A 16,548-nucleotide genomic window follows, 5' to 3' on the forward strand; every position below is an offset into this window, starting at 1 on the left:
CTAAATATGATCAAAACATATTGACTAAAATTCACAAAAATTCAATTAAAAATGTTAAAAAATCATCACCTAATTTTGAAATGGAATCTGCATGGAGCTGCAATCTGAGATTCAACTTAAAGAAAACTGCTCATGTCTCCTTCCTGGATTTCCATAGGTCCCATCTTTCTAGAGACAAACATCCCTCACTTCACAGTTATGTTTATTTGTGTCATTGCTTTTTGGCCACATCTACATTTGAGCAACTATTATCAAGAATAAAGGACACTAAGAGTAAACAAGATAGAAACAAGATATCCAGTGATCACCTGAGAACTCACTGAAAATTGCAGCTAATTCCACCCAACCAGGTATTCAAGCATTGTTTTTCAAATACAATGTTAAATATCCCACTAGCTTTATGTTGTCCTCTTTTTTACTTTTTAAATATTTTTAAAATCAAAAAAAGAGAAAAAATAAAACTAAAGAACACTTAGCAGATTTAGATAAGGTTACAGATTTTAAAAGTGCACTAAAAATTTTAAGTGTGATTGGAAAGAAAAATAATATTCATACATACAATATTTAATTTATCCTGAACACCTGGGAAAGAAATATTTTTTAATAAATAATTTATTGAGAATTTCATACATGCATATAAGGTGTTTTGATCAAATCCATGCCCACTCCCTCCCCTCCAGCTCCTCCCATATCTCCCCATCACTTTTTTCTGTATTTTGAATGCTTGAGTTATAAATAATGGAGCAACTGCCTCTTCAAACAGCAAAGTCTTAGACTTTTAAATATTAACTGCTATTACTAGACAATCCACAACCTAATTTGACATTTTCCCAAGGCTCAAATTCATGATTATGAATGCTAATTACTATGTGCTAATTAATTTTAGCATATTTTATCCTTCCATTTATTTTCTGATTTTTTTAATAGTGCAAGAAAATTCCTTCCTTACAATCTGTCTGTGTGTTTGTTTTCTTCTATCGACAGTCTACTTCCAGGTCAACTTTTCTCTGTTGCTTTCTTCTAAAAGTAACCATGACCTATCAACTTTATCTTTCAATAAAATTTAAAATTCCGAAGGAAACCCCAATAGTGGCTTTGACCCAGGATCTGATCTCACCGCTCTTTCTGCCCCCTGACCAAACCTGCTGCCTTCTGCCCCCAGGGGCTCTGCAGTCATGACCCCCTTCTTTCAGTGGCATCCACCTCGATGTCCTTACTCAGTGTCTGTGTATATCAGACTCACATGGGAACAAATTTTAGAGCAGCATCGCTGAACATCTCTTCATGAAATTTCCCAGCTTTCCAAGTACTCAATGTACACAACTTCTTTTATTTCTAACCTTTCAGTTCTTATTATTTCTGCACTTTTAAGCTCACCAATGCCTCAAAATACTGGTGGAAACACCAACTTCATGCATATGTTCTCCTATGATCAGTGTCTTGTGCCAGCCCATGTGCATGTGTAGGCACAAAGCAGACACAACATTTCCCCACCTGTTACCTAAGAAAAGCATCAGGTAATGTTTAGTCAGCCTTTTTATAACAGCAAAACTAGGGTTCTTCATCCGATGTCTTGGCCAACATCAGGCCCATATTATCCCTATTGTCCACTCATTATCTTTAAAATCAGTAACCCCAGGGACTCCCCAAAGATCAAACTCCATGAAAGTGTTCTAAATCCTGCCTCCGCCAGAGCCTGACACACAGTATCCCCTGCTTGCCTGGAAAAGAACAGAAGGACCTAGGTGGACTAGGCACATCACAGCCACCTCCCAGTCACCTACAGACATGTGCATGGAAATAGAAAAGCTTAAAGCCCAAAATGCATCTGTCAAAATCTACAGGCCTTGGCATGACCTTGCTTGCCTAGACCCAGCACTAATGAACAGGGTCATGTACCTTTCTGAGCACACTCTTCTGTTGGGTAACTGATCCCACAGTCATTTCACACTGAGTATAAATGAAGAACATTCCTTTCTAAGGATCCTTTGCAAAGCCTGTTGCTATCTGCCTTCATCATGTGTATATGGCCTACCACAAGAAACAAGGGCACAAAGAAATGAAGGTATATCAGAAATTAAACAAGAATTAGAAATAGAGAAAACTCAAGCAGAGAAGACAGGAAGAATGGGAACAGGAGCTAAACTTGGCCATAAGGCTGAGTTTGGAGCGGATTGAGTCTCCTGTCCACCAAAGCAAAACGTTCTCTGTAATCATCACCATCGCCATCATCATCAGCATCAGAAACGTTCTAATTTCTTCATGGAAAACAGTATGTCCTAATTATTATAGCTTAAGAAGTGACGGCTATTTCAGTATAGTCCCTCAACCCACAGCATCAGCATGAACTGGATGACTGTTTAAGATGCTAAAGTCCAGATCCCCCAAATTAGAGACTAGCCTGAGGCCTTCCTGGTGATGTTAATGGAGCTAAAAGGGTGGCGGGGTAGGATACACAAAGGGCACCAAGCAGTGATCGATCCTTCAGCAAATATTTATAAAAAAATATAAATATAAAAGCTGCAAAACTAAAGTACAGCTCAGCAAAGGTAGCACAGAGGCCAAGGTAACACGGTCTGCGCTCTAGGTTTTGTTGATCCCATCTGCTGAGACAAAAGTTTGTCTTGACATTTCCAGTGGTACACTTGTCTTTAAAACATTTAGCAAAGGACATGCGTTGGGGTTGCATATTCCCCAGAAATTCCAATTCCGACTTTGTTCTGCATCTCTGTCTGCTGGCTCCTGTGCCTGGTAGCTGAGGTTGAGACCCTAAGGTCATCTTTGTTATCTCCTTCCGCATCTGTGATGACTGATCTATCAATTGGCTATCAATTTGGCTCGGTTTACAATCAACCTAGGTGACACACCTCTAGGCTTGTCTCTGAGGGTGTTTCCAGAGAGTTCTATGGAGGTGGAAAAACCTTGAATGTGGAAGGTGACATCTCAAGGGCTAGGGTCCCTAGATAAAATAAGAAGCAGAAGAGGCGAGGGGAGGGGAGGGGAGTGGGGAGAGGAGGGGAGGGGAGGAAAGAGAAACCATGCTGCGCACCAACATTCATTTCTCTCTGCTCCCTGACTATGGGTGATAATGTGACCATAGGCATCACCCTCCTGCCGCCATGCTTTCCATACCATGATGGACTGTGCCCCCTCTAACTGTGAGTAAAATAAGCCCTTTCTCCTTTAAGTTGCTTCTTGTCAGGTATTTGGTTCCATCAATGAAAAAAATACACCATCTTTTCCTGTGCCAGCTGCCACATCCCTTAGAAATGACCTTGCCTCCTAACTCTCATTCAGTGATTCACTCATTTAGTATGTAGAAGGCAATTTTAAAGGGGTGTGTGTGTCTGTGTGTCTGTGTCTGTCTGTGTCTGTCTGTGTCTGTATCTGTGTATCAATGTGTCTGTGTGTGTTCTATGTATGTGTATATGATGTTGAGGATGGAACCCAGGGTCTTGTATATGCTAAGCATGTGCTCTGCAACTGAGCTACATTCTCAGCCCTGAAAATAAAATTTTTCACCTTAGAAAGCTTATACTAGAAGAGTCCTCAATTATCAGTGGTTTTATGAGGCAGAGTTAAAAACAAACATAGACATTGTAGGTGTACAGTTGTGCTTATTTCATCTGAGTCACTTGCTGCTAATTATGAATTCAGTGAATAGGTGAAGGTTCTCTGATATCTAATTGTCACCTGACATTTTGTTAAGTAGTCATTGCTTTTAGAAATCTTACTATGTGATTTAAAGTTTGCATTAAGTGTTTATGTATTATCAGAAATGATAATAGATTCATTTTGATGACTCAAGATGTTTTCAGGCCTTGAAATAAATGCTGACTAAGTGACTGAACAATAGTTCACTCATTAAATATTTATTGAATACCACTAAGTGGGGTCAACTCAGCAAGGAATATGACAGAAAAAAATTCCTTGTCTTGGTGGAGCTGGCTTTTTCATTGGGGAAACAATAAATAAAAGAAATAAGTGAATCACAGTTGACCCTGCATTATCCAGGGGCTCTGCATCCACAGACTCAACCAACCACAGATCAAAAATAATTAAGAAATATTTTCACCTGTCCCGAACACACGGAGACTTTTCCTGTCATTGTTTATGAACAACGCAATGCAGTCACAACTCACATGGCCTTTACATTCCATTAATGTTATCAGAAATCTAGAGGTCACTCAAAGTCTACAAGGGGTTGTCCAAAATGCCTTTGCAAATAGGCTCCAGGATCCCCCTCTTAGTTACCAAAACCCAAGGGCACTCAAATGAGCACCCCTGAGTGGAAGAGAATTTGCACACCCCTGGGTTTTGCTATGCAAAGGGGGATCCTGGAGACAATCTCCCACAGAAAGCAAGGGCAGCTGTATATCATAGGTTAGTGATAAGTGCTCAGGAGGAAAATAAAAGAGGGTGGTAATTCAGTAGTGATGAGGTTGGGGATTTTTAAGTAGAGTTAAGGAAGGATTCCCTGAAAAAGAGCTACTTGAGTACCATATGAAAGGAAATGGGCTTGCGGGGGAGGCGGCAGTGCCTACACAGGAATGGCAAGTACAAAGGACCCGCAGCAAGTACAAAGGGCCCGCAGTAAGTGAGTATGGAGCCAGCAATGAGCCCCTGTGGTCAAAGCAGAATATACAGATGAAACGGAAAGGAGATGGGATGGCAAGGGTAACCAGGGGTTAGATCAAGTAAGCCCCAGGGGCTTTCCCATGAGGAAGGAGGAAAAGGATGGAACTGTGAGCTGGGATGTTTGTGTGAAGGATGTCTCACCCTACCTCCCCAGCCTTACCAGTCAGGCTCCGCAACACATGCTCAATGTACCAAGCCTAAGAAACGTATTCAGCATTTCCAAATGCATCTACCCTGTCCCACCTTCTATACTTGGTTCTCCACCAGGAATGCTCCCACTGCCCCACCTCTATAGGGTTCAAGTGACCTATTTATCAACTTCTCGATCACATGCCTCCAGTCCTCCACACCATCAGGTCAATCCTTGTTTGATGGCCCTTTCATGGTGCTGGGGATCAAACCCAGGGCTCTGCACATGCTAGGCAAGGCTCCTCTGATGAGCTACATCCCCAGCCCTCTGGTAGTTCAAAAACTACCTCCCTCTGTGCTCTCTGATCTCCCCACTTTCTCCCATGGATTCCAAAAACCATGGCTCACTCATCTCATAACCACCACAACCATGAGTCTGAAATGTATGCTAGGACTAAGTACTTACTGAACTAAGTGATGTGTACCACCCCCACCCCATATGCAGAGGCCAGAGGTTGACCCTGGCGTCTTCCTCAGCTGCCCTTCACCTTCTTTTTTGAGACAAGATTTCTCACTGAACCTGAAGCTCACCATTTTGGCTAAGCTGGCCATCCAGTGAGCCCTAAGATCTGCCTCTCTCCACCCACCCAGTCCATACCTAACTTCTAGGTGGGTACTAGGGGTCCAAACTCAGGTCCTCATGTTGGCTTGGTGCCACTTTCCTGACATAGCCATCTCCCCAGACCCTAATATTACCTTGAATGAGCAAAAACCTATAACTTTCAGTGATTCTTTTCAAATCAACTCATTACTCAAACTAACTTTGTTATGTAGTTAAGATTATAAACATGTTGCACTCCAACACAGACAAAATTCTAGTGAGAAAAAAATATGCTATATCTTGCGCTAAATTAATAATGCCAAGCAACTAAGCTTAAAAGATTAAAAGTGAGAACAAAAGAAAGTTAACTGTCACTAAGAGTTTTCTATATAGAACGATGCTCAGTTAAATGGGGAAGGTTTTAAAACTCTGAACCTCAAACCACAGGAAAACTGATGCACTTAAATATTTTAAGTGTTTCTTTTTATTGGTGAGGTTTTGATGGAATCAGTGTTAATCTCTTATGGAAAGGGAATGCAGACACACAGAGATTTCAACTTTACCCTTTGTGGTGTTTTAGAACAGCCTCGTTCTGCAAAATTTATAAGAATCTGGAAACAGTCAGATTTTCCCAACATCTGTATTAAAATGTGGAGGCAGAGAGTGGAAAGCACAGTGGGTTTTCTTCTAGCGTCCTTAGTCAGCTTCTGAAACAGGGACCAATGTAGCCAGGTGTGATGACATGCACCTGTAGTTCCAAGTGCTTGGGAGGCTGAAGCAGGAGGACCACTTGAGCCCAGGAGTTTAACACCAGCTTGGGTGCTATAGCAAGAGCCTGTCTAACAAAAAAAAACAAGCAAAAGGGCACAGTTCAAATTGTTTTCTTTTTAAGGAAGTACAAATCAATAACTAAACTACCTATCTCCTCTTTTAAAAAGCTGATACTGGTGACCACATAAAAGAGTGACCAGAAGGAACCCTGCACCAGAAATCAAGGAAACAGGATGTGAGGCTCAACTCAGATCTGACTCAGAATGAAATCTTTGTGATCGCTCTTTTTAATGCCATCTTTTCACGATGAAGCTCGGCTCTATAATGCAGACAGTACCAAGAATGGACCCATACCTGGAGGCCTCATTTGTACTTCTGAAAACTAGATTAAATATTAGAATGTCACTTCCAACAGCTGCTATATCATAAGTACTCGAAAGAAAATCAATGTGTACGAGATAAATGAATTGATTTTGAATACCCTTATTAAACATCATTCCAATATTGTTAGTATGGTTTGAGGCATTTTTAGCAAAAGATTGTTCAGTATATCCTATTAAAACAATATTTCTTTCTTTTTTCTTTTTTTCTTTTCTTTCTTTTCTTTCTTTTTGTCTTTTTTTTTTTTTTTTTTTTTTTTTTTTTTTTTTTGTCTTTTTGAGACAGGGTCTCCCTGTAGCCTCAGCTGGCCTGGAACTAGCTATGTAGACCAGGCTGGCCTTGAACTCACAGAGATCTGTCTGCCTCTGCCTCCCAAGTGCTGGGATTAAAGGCGTGTACCACCATGCCAGGTTTAAAACAATATTTCTCTTTAAGAAGGCAAAGTGACTCTCAGGTTGGGAGTGGTGGCATATGCCTACAATTTGAGCATTCAAAGGTTGAGGCAAAAGGATTAGGAGTTCAAAGCCAGCTTCAGCTATAAAAAGAGTTTGAAGCCAGACTGGCTACCTGATACCTTGTCTTAAATTTACAATCTACAAGGGCCTGGAAAGATGGCTCAGTGGTTAAGAGCACTGGCTGCTCTTGCAGAGGCTCAGGATTTAACTCCCAGCACATGGTAGCTAACGACTAGCTGTAACTCCAGTTCCAGGGGATCTGATACCCTCTTCTGGCCTCCATGGGCATTGCATGTGCATGATGCACTTCTATACATGCAGGCAAAACAGTCCTACACAGAAAATAAAAATAAGTAATTTCTTTAAGTCACAATTTCCATCTGGCTAGAGAATATGGTCATCTCTGCATCTCATCCAGGAGGTTTACATAAGAGCAGGATCATTTGACATCTAGAAATAGGATTAAAAAAAGAGATTTGCTAGAAATATCAACAAGAAAATCAAACTGGAAACTGATTCGATAAACCAACTATGCAACATGTTCAAAGTCTCCTCTTATTATTCCCTTCAAAAGAAAACACCCCAGACCATCAACTCCGCTGCAGAAAAGCCAGAGACTCACCATCCCCTGCAGTACAAGAAGCTGACCGATGAAACAGCATATAAGTTCCACAAATGACTCAAATTCCACAATGGATTCTGAACATTTTGATGAGAATGTAGGTCTCTGAGACAATAGTCAAAACCAAGTAATTTACTTGGAAGCTTCAAGAAGCGCTAAGCAGGGAACAAGGGCGATACACATGAAGAAAGAAGGCGAACAAATGATCTAGAATCTGCATCAGCAGCTGTATACACTTTAGGCACTTGATATAAATACACTTCCCTTTATCATCCAATTCACATATCTCACGTTGAAGTCATCTACTCCTAAGCTATAAAATATACAATTTCATCTGATCTTTGCTTTTATACTTTTTTCTGAAGTCTACTTTGTATTCCCTCAAATTAAGAGTCTAAACATGGTGGGGTATTGTAGCAAACACCTTTGAGGCCAGGACTCAGGAAGCAGAGGCAGGTGGATGTCTGTGAGATTGGGCCAGGCTGATCTACCTAGCGAGTTCCAGGCCAGATGCGGTTACAACCCGTCTCAAACAAACAAAAAGAGTCTAACATACTTATGTTTTAAATTCTTTAACACCAACTTTGTCTCAGTTAAATTGTAAAGCCAGTTGTGAGGGCTAGAGAGATGGCTCAGTGGTTAAGAACACAATCTGTTCTTGTAGACGACCAGAGTTCGGTTCATAGCACCCACATCAGGCAGCTCACAATGGCCTATAACCCAGCTTCAGTGGATCTAACAGTCTTCTGGACTCTGCAGGCAACTGAACTCAAACCTGCACATGCCCACACACAGACACATATAATTAAAAAGAAATAAATCTTTTTTAAAACCAGTTGTGTCCATGATAGCAGTCATAATGATCCATAATACAGGCATGAAGAAGAAGGCTGGTCCATGTGAGAAGAGCTCAAGCCACACAAGCACCTGGGGAATCCTCTGTGACACTGGAATACTGGAAGTCATTTTAGCAGTTCCAAAAATACACACTGTCACAAAACCATGGAAAGGGACTAGATCTACAACTTAACTGGCAAGATGTATTTCACAAATAATGACAATTCACTGGCTTTCAACAAATAGTCCTTAACAATGTTCCAATCTATTTTCCTTCTTAGGCTGTAGGACAGCTCTATGACAAATTAGTACCTTTATTCTATCCTTTTTTTCTTACTGTGTATGTAGTTAAAATGGGATAACATGCCAAGGTCCTTTTCTCAATCTGGACTACCATAAGCACTTGATAAACATTATGCTTGATATAAAAATTAGTTCAGAGAATTCAGGAAATAAGGCTGAAACTAGTAAGTGGATGACATTGTTGGTTCCTTAAATAAAGGGGACTTATTGCCATTCAGTACATCAAAGATTGCCTAGTCAAGAGCAATTTAAATTATTTAGGTTTTAGATTGTTTAATCTAACTTTAATGAATTCAAGAGAAATGAAAATGAAAAACACTGACCAGTACATCCGATAAACAACAGCACCACTATGGAATGGGATTCTTTTCTAGCGGAGATTTGCCTACTTATGTAAGACTCACAGCATACTACCAAAGACACTGCTCCACTGAAACAATCCCTCACACAAAGTGGTCACAGTGTTAGAAACCAGCCGCCTCTCACTGAAGGGAATGATCCATCTAGATACACGGATCTGCCTGATCTAAGTCACTGCTCCCCAAATCTCATGTGGAAAGGACCATTTGCTCAGGCTATCGTCTTCTGGTACTTTTGCAAAATACATTCATGATGAATTGTTGGAAAATTGACTTGTTTGGTTTTGTTTGGGGTTTTATTTTTTCATTATTAGTGTGTATCGGTGTGATTGATGTGTGGACATGAATGTGAACAGGCACATGCTCTGATGAGAGGTCAGAGGACAATCCCTTGGAGTTAGTTTTCTCCTTCCAACACAGTATCCAGAAATTAAACTCGGGTTGTCAGGCCTGTGTAGCCAAGCACTTAGCCACTGAGTCACCCTTCCATCCCAAAAGTTAACTTGAGGCTTGCAAAATATAAGCCTAACTTAATAAATTCAACAGACAAAATTATTCCCTAAGTTTCCTTTTTTAAAAGTTCACATACAAAGTATTTTATCACACACAGCGTTTTCATACACATATGTGATCTTACTTGATTCTTATTCTTCTTTCTCGCTGACACCCTCTGTCTCCTCCCTGCCCCTCTCTTGCTGGTCTCCTGCCTCCCCTCAAGTAACCATCCTCTCAAATTTATAAAGTGAAATTTGTAGCACTTCCTCTCAACTTCAGTACCTATCTGGCCAGCTGGCGACAAAGGCTTGTGAGCCACACAGGTGTAGGACCATACCGTTTCTCATTTGGGGGCATTACTGAGCATCAAACCCCAGACCTGAGCACTGCAGACATCTTACCACTGGGCCACACCCCCTCAGTTCCACACCTGGCACAGCACCGATCTGACGTACCATACATATATGTCTTCAAGAGATATACTTTACCTCTGACGTTCTTTCCAAATCCCATTGAAGAAACATTTTTTTCCACTTGTTCACTTGTGTTTGTTTTCTCCTTGATAACGTCATCATCACTAATGACATCAGCAGCAAATTTTTTCTTTTTCTTTTTCTTGTGTCGAGGTGGAAGCTTTTTTGGAAAAGTAAACATTGGGAATATCACAAGAAACATTGCAATGGCACAAAGCAGGAATCCACTCCACCTAAAAAACCGGGAAACGTGAGTGGTACTGATGGCTTCAGTTTTCTGTGAGAACAAATCAGAAAAGTAGAAGTTTTGCTGTGTTAAAATTCTCCAACAAAATCTTTTTACCTCCATCCATTATAAAGCAGTAGAAAATTGGAAAAACTCAGAAAATAAAGGTATTTCCCCCCCTTCTGTAGTAAAAATGGGAAATCGCAAATATTATACTAATAGTATAGTGAATATTGTGTCAGTAACCTGATTAGAATGTCATTCAAAAATTTTTTAGTAGCTGTGGAATAGTTCTGCTAACATTGCTCGTTCTCCTACAATGTGCATTTTACAATAATTTGTGTGTGTGTGTGTGTGTGTGTGTGTGTGTGTGTTGTCTGACTTTTTTGAGACTGGGTGTCATGAAGCTCAAAATGGCCTCAAATTGATTTAGTTCAACATGACCCTGAGCTCCTTATCCTCCTGCCTCTACCTTAAAGTGTTAGGATTACCACAACTGGCTATAATTAATTTAATAGAAAAATAATAAAGTATATAACATGCTTTATGGAACAATGCGGACCCTTTTTCCTTACAAGACGTGCATTAATAGCTCATGTCAAATATTTTGTTTGAATTATTGGTGCTGGAGATTGAAGCCAAAACCTTGTGTGTGCTAAGCACATGTGCTACCACTGAGCTACATTCCCGGCTTCATGTCCAATATATTTTAAATTGCTGATGGTATTCAAATAGTTTTGCAAGCACTTAAGAACATACTGAGTGCCCCCCACTTTGCCAGTTCTCCCAGTATTTAACGTTGGACACCAAGGCATTCAGACTTCATCTTTGTCTTGAAGAACTTGCAACTAGCTGTAAGCCAACCAAAAATATAGGAACACTCTCCAAGAAATGCAAGAATCCATACAGTTAACTGTTGAGTCATGTACTGCAGATGATATTCAAAGACTTCAGAAATGAATGTGTGACAGAAAGTGTCCTGAGAGATGTAAAATGTGAGCTATGTGCACTCCCGTGTTCTGTCTTTAAACTCATCTGAAGTCACCATGTTACAGAGTGCTCACAGAAAATACAGAGAATTGTAGCCATGTGTGAAAGTCTGGGGTTTTGTGCCTGTGCAGTTCCCTATGAGGTAATTTCTCCATCTCCTTCACCCCTTCCTTAACAAGCATAGATTCGTGGTCTTACTGACAAAGGTGGCCACTTCTAACCCTTCAGTGCCTCACTCTCCCCTTAGAACTTCCACATTATTAAATAAATGCTCAGACTTCAGCCTCTGTATCAACAGGTTCCCATCAGTCCTAATAAGTATTCAGGTAGCAGTCTAAGCACTAATTATGGATTCAAGCCAGTAAGAACATACATCAGGTGCAAAGGGAAAGTTTCAAGTAAAAGTTGTTTTCTGTGGACACGAGTCATGGTTAAGTTGCGAGAGTGATTCCTACCATCAGTTAATAATCCTGTTTGCACATTTCAAAGATAAAAGTACATCAACTTAAAATGTTAAAATAATCAGAAAAGGGCTTTGCTGTGAGATGAGGGCTCAGGGCAGACTTCTGGCAATCTCAGAATATCATCACCAATCTAGTGCCTAGGACAGATGAGGTGTTCAAAATTTTTGTTCAATAAATAAACTGAAAGAAATAGATTTAAAGTATGGGGCATGCACCAGTGTCAGGGAACATAGCTGTTAGTGCCTGGCTTCTTCGGATCTTGGCTGCTCACAGGCCCCACCCCACACCACCATTTACCTTTCTGGACTTAGAGTTCCCTGAGCCCCTTTCTCATCTAACCCTCTCATCATCTCTCCATGAGATGCCAGGCAGTAGCGGTGGGAGTGGTTTCTGAGCTGTAGTTTAGACACACCTGGGTTTGCATTCTGTCTTCACCACTTACTATGAGACCTTGGGGAAATTATTTTGTTTTTTCCAATTGACTTTCTCACTGAAAAGAGGGTAATAAATGCTTTTGAAAGTCCTCAAATTTAAAAAAGACAATGTACACAACAGATCTATTCAAATGCCTGCTCAAATCAGCAGTTAATTCTTGGTAACTCATTTGATGGTTTGGTTTGGTTTTTAATGTAGATCGACACTCAGCCTAGATTTCTAACCCTCCCCTACCTTGTGTGTAAAATTTCATACATTCAAGACACACTTTTGTCTAAAGGTTTTAAAAAAAAACTATTTATTATTATTAATATGTGCGTATGACTTGGGGAGAGCGCACATGACATGGTGCGTTTGTGGCGATCGGAGGACAACTTTGTGCAGCTGGCACTCTCCTTCAACTTTTGCATGGTTTCCAGGGATTGAGCTAAGGTTGCCAGGCTTGCACAGTAAGTGCATTTACCTACGAGCTATCTTAAAAGTCCTCAACTTATGCTCTTTTTTACTAAAAAAATTTTTTTGAGAATTTCATACATGCATACACCATATTTACATCATACAACTCCTTGGCAGGTACCCAAAGAACTCAATATCCTACTACAGAGATACTTGCTCGGTCATATTCATTGCTGCTCTAGTCACAATAGTCAGGAAACGAAAGCAGCCTAGCTGTCCATTAACTGATGAATGGACAATGAAAATGAGGAACATTGTACAATGGAATTCTATTCACATAAAGAATAAATGAAATCATGAAATTTGCAAGTAAATAGATGGAACTGAAAAATATTATACAGTGTGTAACCCAGACCCAGAAAGACAAACTCTGCCCAGAGAATTTTCAAATGTTATGAAGAAGAGTTCCCTGTCAGTGATAGGGAAATAACAAGGGGGTTTTGAGTTCTTGACTGATTGTGAAAATTTTGACCTCAGCTGATCTCTTTGCACATCTGAAATGAGTCAGAGTAGGCATTGTTTTACATTGTTAGAAAACCAGAATACTAGAATAGATTATAAGTGTCCAGTGTGTACCCTGTATCCTACTTAGAAGTTCTGAGAAAAGATTTGCTAAGAGTGTGCAATGGTAAAGTAGGGCTAGAAATCTGAACGATAAAGAAGGGTCCTTAGAAGAAATACAAACACAAGGAAGTGGAGAGGAAGCATTTTTTTTAAGCACAGAAAAGATAATGAAAGATAGAATTAAAGTAACTTTCAGGAAAATCTCCTTGGGGCTATGGTGGCCCTTTCCCTGCACTCTACCATACAGGCAACAGTCCAATCCTGGTAAATGTGGGTTAGGACCCTGTAACGAAAGCTTCAGTATTAGTTTCCCCTTGCTGCTATAACAAGTTATCACACACTCAGTGACTCAAACAAACCAAGTGGATTATCTCATAGGTCTGAGCATCAAGCATCTACAGATGGATTGGCAGAGCTGCCTTCTTCCCAGACGCCCTAACTAGAGAGGCTCCTATCTGCAGTCTTTGGCTCATAGCCCTTCCTCCATCTTCAAAGCAAGCTCCCCCAACCTCTGCTTTAATCAGCAGATCTCCTTTTCTGGCTCTGGTCTCCCTTCTTCCCTCTTTCTTTGATTAATAATGAGCCCACCCAGAACAGCTGAAATAATCTTCCCATCTCAAAAATCCTAAATTTGGAGGCCGAGGGTTGGCTCAGTGATTAAGAGCACTGGCTGCTATTGAAGAGGACTCAGGTTCGGCTCCCAGCACCCAGCAGCTAACAATCATCCGTAACGCCAGTTCCAAGGGATCTCATGCTCTCTTCTGGCCTTCATGGGTATTGCACACAGGTGATACACTTTCAATATGCAGGTAGACACTCATATATATATAAAATAAATAATAAATAATTCTTTTTTTAAAAATCCTTAACTTGGTTACCTCTGCAAAGTCTGTTTACCACATAAAGTCCCATATTCATAGGCTCTGGGGATTAGGAAATGGTTGTTGTGGGGAGATATTATCCTACCTACCATCTTTCTCCCAGATAACTTATAGCTATATTTTTTCTCTTTGTTGGGAAATTTTAAATAACAGAGTAATACTGATTGACTACCACTAGTAAGAAATGAAAGCAAAACAATCTTACCAGTTTCCAATGAAACGAGGGTCATTCTGGTCAAGGTGAACAGGATTTCTGGGATCAACATAAAAGCCGATAAGAAGTCCACCTAGTAAATATCCTGCTGCAGGGCCGAGCGCTCCCATGACATACATGATGGCTGAGGAGACAGAAGGGAAACTGATGTACAGCAGCCTTGCACAAGAGCTAATAGTTCTGATCTTACTGCCAAACAGGATGCATCACAGTGAGGTTCAGCGCATGTCCTCCAGAACATTCACGTTGACCTTTGGGCTTCAAACTTTGCCCTTTATTTCACTGCTTTCTGTTGTCTAACAACATCAGCCACCTGGAGAGCATTTTAGTTGCTTCTATTTTGACTTTTTAAAAAAAGTTATTTATGGGGCTGGAGAGTGGCTCAGTGGTTAAGAGCACTGACTGCTCTTGCAGAAGACCTAGGTTCGATTCCCAGCACCCACATGGCAGCTATGAGCCATCCTTAACTCCAGTTCCAGGGGAATCCAAAGCCCTCTTCTGACCTCCTCAGTCATGACACAGGTGCACTCACATACATGCATTCAATACACTTATACACATAAAATACAAATAATAAATAAAAACGTTATTTATTATGTGTATGAGTGTTCTGCCTGCATGTAAGCATCCATGCATGAAACATCCATGCATGAAAACCCTTGAAGGTTAGAAGAAGACATCAGATCCCCTGGAGCTAGAATTTCAGATGGTTGTTAGCTGACCTGGAACTCACTATGTAGACCAGGCTGGACTTGGTCCCACAGACATCCACCTCATGCCTACCAAATGCTGGGATTAAAGGCATTCACCATACAACTCTAACCTACATGTATGTAAGTGTACTTGTGCATGAAAACTCACAAAGGTCAGAAGAGGGCATCGGATCCCCCAGAACTAGTTTCAGATGATTGTTAGCTGCTATGTGAATGCTGGGAACTGAATCTTGGTCCTCTGAAAGAGCAGCCAGTACTCTTAACCTCTGGAAAAATAGCCAATGCTGTCAACTGCTGAGCCAGCTCTTCAGTTTTTACACCACAGCCTAGAACCACTAAATTCAAATTTCTTTTTTCATTAATATATGTTGACAATGCATACATAATAATGGGTTTCATTGTGGGATTTTCAGACATACGCATAATGTATTTTTTACCATATTCACCCTTGTTACCACTCCTTGTTCTCTCCCACTGATTCCCTTTCTTTTCCCACTTAGCCCCTACTCTACTGTCCTGCCTTTATTTGTTTTTATTTTATATATTTTTGATGACTTGGTGAGTTTCATTATCGCTGTTCACAGGGTCCTCGGTAAGGGATTTAAATTCAGATTTCTGAAACTAGAGACCCAGGCTAGTTAATGAGGTAATCATTGAAAAACCGAGAGAAAGCTTTAAAAAGAGAAAAAAGTAGAGATTCTCCAAGGAGAAGAAAAAAGCTATAGCTCTAAGAGTCTAGCAAGATGCAGGAACTCAGGGGGAGAGTTGGCCTAAGGCTGGATTCAATTAAATTGGAAAAGCCGCTCCAAATGATAATATTTTTTCCACCATTTTAGAATCAAATGAGATTTTGGAATACATGTGGTTCATTGTTGATTAAAAGGGATAAATCTTAAATGACGTGGCTCAGAAGATCCAAATGGAAAGCATCAACCACAGATGGACCAGAAAACAGCTTTTTTAAAAATATACGTCTAGCTCCCGCCCTCAGGCCTCTCTGGGGGTAAGTCTACCGTGCAGCCCTCCCCGCCTTGACTCGGCCAGCCGCACTCACCCTTCCATCTCCCCCGCTGTTCTCTACTCCTAGCTTGGGCCCTGTGCCATTCCTAGTCTTGGGGTCCCAGACACCTGGGGAGCCACTGCTGATTCCTGACCCTGTTCACCCCCACCGGCTTGGTGCCTTCCTTGGGCCCCACGAGCACTGCCTCCGGACACGGCCCAGCCCTCACCTCTCTCTGCTTCCCCGGACCTGCACCACCCGCTAACTCTCCTGGCCTTCTACCCTATCCTCAGGCCTCTCGGGGTGGGTCCATTGCGGAGCCCTCCGCGCATTGACCGCCACGGCCTCATTCGGTCTGCTCCTGGATTGGGCCCTGCGCCATTCCTGGTCTTGGGTCCCCAGACACCTGGGGAACTGGTGCGGCTTCCTGATCGTTTTCAACCAGGCCAGCTTGGTGCCTTCCTTGGGCCCCAGGAGCATTGCTTCCTCAGGACCTGGCCCCACCCTCACCTCTCCCTGCTTCCCGGACCTGCACGACTGG

General features: G+C 41.2%; 1 protein-coding gene across 3 annotated transcripts in view; it reads right to left on the reverse strand.

Annotated features, from left to right (window-relative positions):
* Nucleotides 1–16,548, reverse strand: part of Slco5a1 (solute carrier organic anion transporter family member 5A1) — a 144,950-nt gene that overhangs the window by 50,514 nt on the left and 77,888 nt on the right. For all 3 annotated transcript variants that reach the window (XM_017802149.2, XM_008848915.3, XM_029553984.1), the window contains exons 2-3: nt 14,286–14,418; nt 10,080–10,297 (exon numbers count right to left, since the gene is read on the reverse strand). In XM_017802149.2, the coding sequence (XP_017657638.1) occupies nt 10,080–10,297; nt 14,286–14,418 (351 nt within the window). The remainder of the gene's footprint in view (nt 1–10,079; nt 10,298–14,285; nt 14,419–16,548) is intronic.

This window comes from Nannospalax galili, unplaced genomic scaffold (genome assembly GCF_000622305.1).
Source record: "Nannospalax galili isolate Female #2095 unplaced genomic scaffold, S.galili_v1.0 scaffold102, whole genome shotgun sequence".
NCBI lineage: Eukaryota > Metazoa > Chordata > Mammalia > Rodentia > Spalacidae > Nannospalax > Nannospalax galili.